The sequence below is a fragment of the Alosa pseudoharengus genome, unplaced genomic scaffold, assembly GCF_046254945.1.
Source record: "Alosa pseudoharengus isolate Yale_2024_CS ecotype anadromous, Long Island Sound unplaced genomic scaffold, YU_APseudo_1.1 YU_APseudo_1.1_scf_1, whole genome shotgun sequence".
Taxonomy (NCBI): Eukaryota; Metazoa; Chordata; class Actinopteri; order Clupeiformes; family Clupeidae; genus Alosa; species Alosa pseudoharengus.
In genome coordinates, this window is record NW_027468564.1 from 49530776 (window position 1) to 49540775 (window position 10000).

Here is a 10000-nt window from a genome sequence, read left to right on the forward strand (position 1 = left end):
TTAAAACTGGTTAAAACTTGTCCTTTTTCTCTTTCTTTTCTCTCTCTGTTCCCCTCTGTTTTTCTCTTGGCCCAACCTCCCTCTTTTCTCCCTCCTCATTTATTTCTACTCCTCCTTTTCTCTCTCTCTGTTTATCTCTCTCTCCCTCCCTCCCTCTCTTGCTTCTCCCTCCCCCTCTCTCTGTGAAGTTTATGCGGAGTTTATCTTCCTGGGCCTCTTTATATCGGAGATGCTGATAAAGATGTACGGACTGGGGACTCGGCCTTACTTCAACTCCTCCTTCAACTGCTTCGACTGCGGTGTGAGTCCTTCCTGCTGCCCCATTTTCTTCCCTCTTCTCTCTCTCTTCCCTCATTTCTCTCTCTCCCTCTCTCTATCCTTCTTTCTATCCTCTTTTTTCCTCTTTCTTTCCTCTTTCCTGAAAAATTGCTGCTTTGACCTCAACAAGCTGCTGTCCTACATTTGAGTGTGGGACTTTGGTCCAACTTCAGTCTAAGTGGCTCGTTAGTAGTGCAACGCTTCTCTTCTCTTCTTGTTTTGAGATGAGTACATCTGCTCTCCTTTTTTCTGTCTCGTCTGTGCTGTGTGTGTGTGTGCGTGTGCGTGTGCGTGTGCGTGTGTGTGTGTGTGTGCGTGTGCGTGTGCGTGTGCGTGTGCGTGTGCGTGTGCGTGTGCGTGTGTGTGTGTGTGTGCGTGTGCGTGTGCGTGTGCGTGTGCGTGTGCGTGTGCGTGTGCGTGTGTGTGTGCGTGTGCGTGTGCGTGTGCGTGTGCGTGTGCGCGTGTGTGTGTGTGTGTGTGTGTGTGTGTGCACGTGTGTTTGTGTGTACACAACAGGTTATTATAGGCAGTATCTTTGAGGTGATCTGGGCGTCCATAAAGCCAGGCACGTCTTTTGGCATCAGTGTCTTACGAGCTCTCCGACTCCTGCGCATCTTCAAAGTGACCAAGTGAGTGCTCTTTCTCTCTCTCTTTCTCTCTCAACATTTGACTAGCTGTTCAGATCAAACCCCAACAACTTTGTGTCTACCTTTTGCAACATTTTAAAAGCCCTTTTAAGTGCTTTTTTATTGAAGGTAACTGAACCTTTAAAGTCTTATGTTTGTTTTGAGTATTTTTTGTTAACTTCTTATTTTTTTCTTCCTTCTTTCCTTCCTTCCTCTTTCTTTCTTAATTTCTTTCTCTCTCTCTCTCTTTCTTTCTTTCTTCCTCTCTCTCTCACACACACACAGATACTGGGCTCCGCTGCGTAACCTGGTGGTCTCCCTGCTCAGCTCCATGAAGTCCATCATCAGCTTGTTGTTCCTACTCTTCCTCTTCATCGTGGTCTTCGCTCTACTGGGCATGCAACTTTTTGGAGGACAGTCAGTAGCAGTTTTACTGTCACCCTCACAAACACTCTGTTTTTGTGCAGTTCTGTTACACACATCACTCTTCCCACCTTGTTCAACTCTCTCCTTACCCCCCCCCCCCTCCCTTCTCTCTCTATCTCTCATAGGTTCAACTTTGAAGACGGCACTCCCCCAACCAACTTTGACACGTTTCCAGCAGCCATCATGACTGTCTTTCAGGTATGCAGTACCACCTATGCCATCGTGTCACACTTGAATTGAAAAACAGAAAAGTAACATCTACAGTAGCACAGTAGTAGTGTGTCTCTCAGTAGTTTAATGGTTGATGGCAGAAATCTCCCTTTCTCTCTCTCTCTCTCTCTCTCTCTCTCTCTCTCTCTCTCTCTCTCTCTCTGTATATATGTGTGTGTGTGTGTGTGTGTGTGTATGATGTCAGATCCTGACCGGAGAGGACTGGAACATGGTGATGTATGATGGTATCGAGTCCCAAGGGGGTGTGAACTCAGGCATGGTCTTCTCCATCTTCTTCATAGTGCTCACACTCTTTGGCAACTGTATCCTTCTGCTGCACACACACACACACACACACACACACACACACACACACACACACACACACACACACACACACACACACACACACACACACACACACACACACACACACACACACACACACACACACACACAAACTCACACTCACACTAACACTAACACTAACACGCATATACCCACACACACATACACACGCATATTCACACACTTGCCATTGCAAGTACACACAAACAATGTAGAAACTCCACACATGCATTTAGTGTTTAAGTTTGTATCCATGTTGAAAACCTTTACCATGTTCCCAGACACACTGCTTAATGTATTCTTGGCCATCGCCGTGGACAACCTGGCCAATGCTCAGGAGCTAACCAAGGTATCCCACAATGCTCCTCTCTACCACGACCAAAATGCAGACAATACAACCAAGAAACCATGTGATAGTAGTACATTTTGGCCTGAAAGCAGGCTATTGAACTTAGTGTGTAGAGCTTATGTTTGGCCTGAAAGCATGCTATTGAGCTTAGTTTGTAGAGCTTATGTTTGGCCTGAAAGCATGCTATTGAGCTTAGTGTGTAGAGCTTATGTTTGTTAGCCCACCTAAACATCTACTGTTTCTGTTACATATCGATCTGCTTTCAGGTTATTAGCTACCATCATACTATCTCCTTCTGAATTTAACTACAGTTAGGCCTACTATTTCATGTGCATGAATGAGTGACACACGGTGACACACTGTGTCTGTTTTTAGGACGAGCAAGAGGAGGAGGTGGCCACCACTCAGAAGATCGCCCTTCAGAAGGCCAAGGAGGTGGCTGAAGTGAGCCCCCTCTCTGCTGCCAACCTCTCCATAGCTGCGTGAGTCTGCCGTCTACACACGCACACACATACACACACACACACACACACACACACACACACACACACACACACACACACACACACACACACAACATCCAGAGCGTATTCATCTTTTATTGGAGATACAGACTTTTTATTTACTCTTGGGATTTATGCACACATACATAAAGATAGCAAGCCCTTTCATGTAAATACTCATATGAATATCTTACTAACAGAACTCCTTTTTATGTGATGTCTCTCCTCTCTTTTCTGTAACATAGTGAACACATGGTCTATTAACAACAAATACAACCACTAATTCGAATAGAGAGGAGAATATGGGACACCTCGACACTCCTTACTTAATTCGTGGCTTGATGGTATTAGCGAAGCCACCCAGTTATCTTAGCTTAGCTGATCCCATAGCATGGCCTTAGGCCTGCTCAGTAGCTTAGCCTGTCAGCTTAGCTTGATTATCCCTGTTCAGCAAATCCGTTTCAAATTCACTTTGCTCAATTATTCGCCACGTTTCACACAAGGACTCCTGTCAGAACCTCCTTGAACTTAGTTAAGAGCCGGCGACAGCTCCCCAACACCCAACATACACACACACACACACACACACACACACACACACACACACACACACTCATCAACATACTATCAGGGGATGAGAGCTATTCACTTGCAAGACACAGGTGACCCCCTTGAGAGGAGGCCAACGAGCGGAGAGGGATCTTCAATCACAAGTGTTAGGAGTGTTAGCATTAGCGCTAGCAGCGTTAGCGCTCAGGCTAGCTCGTCTGAGGTGGTGCAGGTGAAGATCCTCACAGCGAGGGTTTGCTTGGCTCCAGGGGTCGAGGAGAGCTCTAAGGAGAAGCCAGTTGCGGACTCATTGACACCCATGTTATGAAGAGCTCATGCCCGCCCCCCCCCTCCACACACACACACACACACACACACACACATACGCACACACACACATGCTCCTACTTACAAAACCAGTTGGGTTGGTTTAGTTCCCCCATCTTTTTTATTTGTATAATGTACAGATTTTTAAATGCTAAATGTTAAGCGTTGCCTGCTAGTTGCATATTTACATAGCTTATTTACAAGCACTGTACAAACACATCCAGTCTGTCTCATTCTGCACAGCACCACACTGTCTAACAGCGCTGTGGTGACTCAACTCAGCTTCACAACATTTACACTGGCCCCTCAGGGCCCTCTAGGGTCCTTGTGCACCCCCACCCAGATGAGTGATGTGGTGTGCATGTGTATTTTTGTGCTCATTGTGTCATCTTGCCCTTCCTCCTCCTCCTCCTCCTCCTCCTCCTCCTCCTCTTCCTCCTCTTCCTCCCTTGTCTCCTCCTCCTCCTCCTCCTCCTTCACCTCCTCCTCATCCCTTGTCTCCTCCTCAGAGTTTCAGTAAAAACTGAGCGTATCGATGCCACAGAGAGTGTACTGGACTGGTATTTACTTGTTTACTTTTACACCTTGTTTTTGTTTATCTTCCCCCTCTTTTTTTCTGGCTTTGACTCCCCTCTTGTTCTCCTTGTCCTCGTTCTCTTTGAGTTGACTTGTTGTCGCTGAGTCCTTCTCTCTTCATTTCCTTTGGCTTTCTCTTGAGTTTCTAGTCCTGTGTTGTCATGGCTCGTGTGCCGGTGGTCGTTGTTGTTTATTTGTTTGTTTGTTTGCCCCCCCCCCTACTGTGTGTTAAGTATGCTGGAGTGGGTGACTGGGCTGGTTGGCTGGGAGTTGGTGGATTGGCTGGAGCGCATCTGGCTGTGGCAGTGCCCATCGCATGCCAGCCTCCTAGCAAAGGCGACTTCAGCGGGCACCCACGTTACCCAATCAGAGAGCAGCGCTCGACTCCTCTCAGTTCACCAATGTCTCGATGCCACTCCAGCCTCATTGACTCTCACTGACACCTTTCTCATTAATTCTGTCTCATATACAAAGAATAGCAAGTAATCGTCAACTGGCTTCCTCAGTAACAGATGCCGTTAACTTAAGATTCAGAAAATGTGGCACCAGTAACTGCCATCAAACGAGTCTTTTATCTGTCAAATAGTCATTAATACTCTCATCTACATTTTATTATGGACATTAAATGCCCCACCACCATTGCACAACAAACCAAACGCCAATAATAATAAAATAAAAAGGAAAAACGATGGACCTTTACATCTTGACAACCAAAGACGTAGAGGGACTAGTGGACTCATCATGACGGACTGTCTGGACGTGTCCCTCTCACTGCGTGACTCCCTGTCTGACTGTGCCTTGTCCTGCCATATCACCAACCGAGTGTCTGTCTGCGTGCAGATCTTAACCCCCTGGGGGTCTGCTCTCCAGCTTGCTTCATTTAGAGTGCTTTTATAACATTACTCTGTCTGGCTGTATGCCAGAGTGCTGTCCAAATATGTCAGTACCACTCAATCTCTCAACCTGTGTTTCCATACAGTAGTCCTGTCTGACTGACTGGCTATCATACTGTCTGACTGTCCGCTTGTCTCCTCTGCCTGTCCTTCCATACGCATCTGTCTACCTGTCTATCTCTCTGTCTCTCTGCCTGACTAACTCTCTCCATCACTTTGAGTCAGTCCTCCATTGACGTTTACAGTTGAACCGCAGTTGCTCTTTCTGTCAGAAATACTTGGTGTCCGCTTGCTCCTGTGTCTCTGTTCACCTGCTTTGAATGAAGCAGCCAAAATGCTTCGTTATGTATCATTTTTATTTGCCTTAGATACATTATAAACAATATATGTTGATTAAAATGACTTTTGTGAGGTTTCATGTGGCCGGTCCAGGTATGGTCTCAAAACAGATGAAGATCTTAAACATATATTCTTTATAGCAGGTTCTGTGTGCATGTCCATCACTTTCATTGTTATGGGCATTGTTTAGTGCTTTGAAGGGGCCCTGTCATTGGTCATCGGCCACTAGTCACAGGCTCTCTCATTGGCCGTCACTGGCCGGCTGTAGGTGTCATATCACTGCTCAGACGCTTTTGGGGGATGCGTCACTTCTTCCTCCAGCAGAAATGTCAATGTCAATTTCTCCTGATCTAACTCCTTGTATTTATTTTCTTTGCTTCTCTCCTCCTGTCGCTACCCTTCTCTCCTTTTTTCATCCTTCTATTCTCTTCCTCCCTTTTTCACCCTGATCAATGTTCCCCTCCTCTCTCTTCTGCCACCTCTGTTGTGTGTCTGTTGCACTCTTCCCTCCTCATCACCCCTATCTCTCCATTTCCCCCTCTCCTCCTCTTTCTCCGTTGTTCTCTCTCTCTCTCTCTCTCTCTCTCTCTCTCTCTCTCTCTCTCTCTCTCTAAGCAGCAAGGAAAAGCAGAAGAACTCGAACCAGCCCAAGTCGGTGTGGGAGCAGCGCACAGCTGAGATCCGCCGTCAGAACCTGATGACCAGCAAAGAGGCGCTCTATAATGAGCTGGACGCTGACGACAGCTGGAAGGTGAGAAAACAGCGGCCTGGACAAAACATGCCCTGTCTGTGAAAGTGTGCTATTCTGATACTTGCATGGAATAAATAGATCTTACTCAAAGGTACATAAAAGGGTATACAATGTAATACACTATTAATATTTTGGAAGTGTAAAAAAGTATATTAAACAGTAAGCACACTACTCACTACTCACTTGCAATGGCACAATGAATATTTTTTGAATGAAATCAATGTGTGTGTGTGTGTGTGTGTGTGTGCCTGAGAAAGTTGAAAGCACACATCTTGGAGAAGGTTCTATTGGGCCATCCTTAAAAATATTTTTGTTTGCAGTAACAGCCAAAAAAAAATAAAAATGGGTCGGTAGGTAGGTCAATATTTTTTTTTCCAAGATTCAAAGTAAAAAAAAAAGTACAATTTTGGTCATGGTGATTATGTAAGAATGAATTTACACAAATGTGCATATCGTGACGTAACTGACTGGGTCTTCAACCTGTGCCTTCAGGCGCACCATTGCAAACCTCATTCTGATGCAGGTTATATAGACCAGCCTTTCTCAAACTTCTTTGACCTGAGGCCCGGTCATGGCAGACTTTGGGGTCATAGGGCTCATCTACATGTACCCAGAAAGAAGGCTACAATAGCTCTTGGCCACGTTATATTGAAATTTGACTATACAATACTCAATGCTATACAGTGTATTATACAGTCTCTGCTCTGTTTCTAAGGAAGTTCCAAAAAACAACGTCGTTCTATTAAGTTTCGTTAAATAAATAGCCTTCCAACAGGTTGAAGCGGAGCTTTGATACCAACGTTATCGATTAGTTTCAGTTTCTCTCGTGCAGACGCGCATTGAATGAATGCTCATACCACCACTTAATTGTAGGGCTCCATGTTTAATGACATCGATAGCAGAAACGTTTGTTTCTTTTTTCGTCGATCCGCGGTTTCTTGATCAACTGCGCAGCAAATTATCAGATGAAGCACCGGGCCTAATTTCACTCCACGACTCCGCGGACCAGCAGTCTCCATGTTGCGGACCCATATTTTGAGAAATGCTGAATAGACCACAACCAATTTCAATACTCCGACACGGTCACCGTTAGACTAGGGGGAGAAGGGATGAGAAAAGATCTGGCCACAGTTCTTCCAGAACTTCGTGCCAAGTAAAAGCGTTATCAGTTTGTGTGAATGAAACGAAGCGTAGGCCATAGTGTGACATGCGTAAAACAATGGTGTAGAGATGACGCCACAGGGTTTTATTTAAGTGAGCTACGTTTGCATGTAGGCAATTTATATTCACAATACTTGGGCCTACTAAAAGAAATATTATTTTATTGCATTTGTATTGGTTGTTTAGAGTAAAAAAAAACAATCGGTCGGTATTAACGCAAGTTTACAACCGGCAAGTCGGTCGGACTAAAAGGGGAAAAAAATAAATATTTGGGTCGGTTCTAAATTGACAGGGTCGGTCAGGTTACTGCAAACAATAATATTTTTAAGGATGGCCTTGTTGTGAGTAGCTTCTTTAATTCCTCCTTGTACCCTCCTGCCCCGTGGCTCCTAAAGGTGAACTACCGCCAGAACCGAACCGACGTGAAGACCCACCTGGACCGGCCGCTGGTGGTGAACCCGCAGGAGAACCGCAACAACAACACCAACAAACCTCGGCCTGGCGAGCCGCCCGAGCAGGCGCCCGACTACAGCCAGCCCTGCCTGCGCCAGCCTGCCCGCTACGCGCCCGCCGGCGGGAGAACCGGAGGAGCCGGACCTGCCGCGGGCGGGCCGCACCTGGCCCGCAGCCTGCAGTCCCTCCAGGAGGAGGCCGAGGAGGAGGAAGGCGGGGGGGAGGAGGGGGGCGGCGGTGGAGGCGGACGACGTCACCACCACCACCACCACCACCCCCATCACCACCGGCACCAGCACCAGCACCGCGGCGACGGCGGCGGTGAGGGAGAGCAGCCGCGGCGGACCCGCCAGCACCGGAGGCGGACAGAGGCCGGCGAGGGCGAGGACAACGGCGGCCAGGAGAGGAGACACAGGAGGCATCGCCACGACAACAGCGACGGGCGCAAGGAGAGGTGCCGGCAGCACCGCAAGAAGTGAGTTGGGTTTGGAGGAGGAACGGAGGGCATGCGTGTGTGTCTTAGATTTTAGCTGCAGAAAATGTCTTGCACATACGTATAGTTGTATTTGTGTGTACACACGCGCGCGTGTGTAACTTCTACATTGTCAATCTTTCTTCTACTTCCATCCCCCTCTCTCTCTCTCCCACCCTCTATCCCTCTCTCCATCCATCCTTCCTCTCTCTCTCCCACCCTCTATCCCTCTCTCCCTCCCTCTTTCCCTCCATCTTTCCTCCCTCTCTCCCTCCATCCTCTCCACAGGGAGTGCAGCCTGTCCACCTCCCGCCCCATCCAGCAGACTCTGTTCCGCCAGGACAGCCAGTACAGCGAGGACCTGGACAACCTGCGCAACAGCAGCCGGCTCTTCCTGGACCAGGAGCCCGAGGACGACAGGGGCGACCTTGACCTTGACCTCCGCGACCCCTTCTACAGCCACCCCGAGCAGGCCAACAACCTGCTCAACATGCGAGGCCCCAGCGGCACCGAGCTCCAGCTGCCGGACGGCAGCGGCGGCAGCCTCATCTTGACCGACCCCAGCAAGACGCCGGCGCAACTAGACCATACGACCATCCACATGCCCGCACTTTACCCCAGCACCATCCTGCAGGGTGAGGGGGAGGAGAGGGAGAAAGGGAGGGGGGGGGGGGGGGTGTAAGAGTATGTTGATGTGTGAAGTAAAGTGAGTGGGATTCAGGATTTAGCAACATCGAGCTGTCATGATATATGCACAATGTTATCAAAATGATTGAATTGATTTCAATTTGATTTGGGGTGCGTATGTTTACCCTGATATTTGGGGGATATTTGGATGCACAGTACCACAAAAGTTTATGGCACGTTTGAAACAGTGCTGTAAAGTGATGACACTGTCTTTTCTATCAAGTGCATTCATAAATACTGTATATTGTGTAGCAGTATATAAAGCAAAAGAACCATGTTACTGTTTGGCTGGCAAAATGGTAAGCAGTGTAGTCTGTGAATGGGCACATCTATGTGTCCTCATAGGTTTCCTCACACAGGCTCTCACCAATCTTAATTTTCCTGTGTTAGTATATCATATTGCTTACTGCCTCTCCTCCCACTCCTCCACCCATCTTGTTCCCTCTCTCTCCCTCTCTCTCCTCCACCCTCCACCCCTCCATCTTGCTTCCCCTCTCTCTCCCTCCCTCCAGTGAACCAGAACGCCAATACCGAGGGCAACAAGAAAGACGAGGAGAAGAAGGAGGAGGAGGAAGATGATGGAGGGGATGGGGATGGGCCCAAACCCATGCCACCCTTCAGCTCCTGTTTCATCCTTTCCACAACCAACCCGTAAGTGTGTGTGTGTGTGTGTGTGTGTGTGTGTGTGTGTGTGTGTGAGCTTTGGTAAATGCACATCTGCATGTCTTGGTCGATGCATATCTGATTTCCGTCAGTTGATCAATATGACTGATCGTAGTTGCTCACACATTTGTGACCTTAGCCGTCTGTCAGCCCTGTGTACATGGCAAACCAACAGACTTGTAGTATCTAATGATCAGAGAGCCAGAGAAATTACAAAACTAAGAAGTGTGTGTGTGTGTGTGTGTGTGTGTGTGTGTGTGTGTGTGTGTGTGTGTGTGTGTGAGCAGGTTCCGTAGGTGCTGCCACTACATCCTGACCCTGCGCTACTTTGAGATGTGCATCCTGTCCG

The 10000-nt window shown here is 47.8% G+C and overlaps 1 protein-coding gene across 1 annotated transcript in view; it reads left to right on the forward strand.

Moving 5' to 3' along the window:
- Positions 1-10000, forward strand: part of cacna1ab (calcium channel, voltage-dependent, P/Q type, alpha 1A subunit, b) — a 148872-nt gene that overhangs the window by 95806 nt on the left and 43066 nt on the right. Inside the window, exons 15-28 of the mRNA XM_076280840.1 lie at positions 189-301; positions 835-947; positions 1230-1361; positions 1496-1568; positions 1786-1903; positions 2210-2277; positions 2653-2759; positions 4166-4216; positions 6083-6215; positions 7772-8026; positions 8126-8304; positions 8590-8936; positions 9501-9639; positions 9939-10000. The exon at positions 9939-10000 is cut by the window's right edge and continues 68 nt beyond it. Coding sequence (XP_076136955.1) covers positions 189-301; positions 835-947; positions 1230-1361; positions 1496-1568; positions 1786-1903; positions 2210-2277; positions 2653-2759; positions 4166-4216; positions 6083-6215; positions 7772-8026; positions 8126-8304; positions 8590-8936; positions 9501-9639; positions 9939-10000 — 1890 coding nt within the window. The remainder of the gene's footprint in view (positions 1-188; positions 302-834; positions 948-1229; positions 1362-1495; positions 1569-1785; positions 1904-2209; positions 2278-2652; positions 2760-4165; positions 4217-6082; positions 6216-7771; positions 8027-8125; positions 8305-8589; positions 8937-9500; positions 9640-9938) is intronic.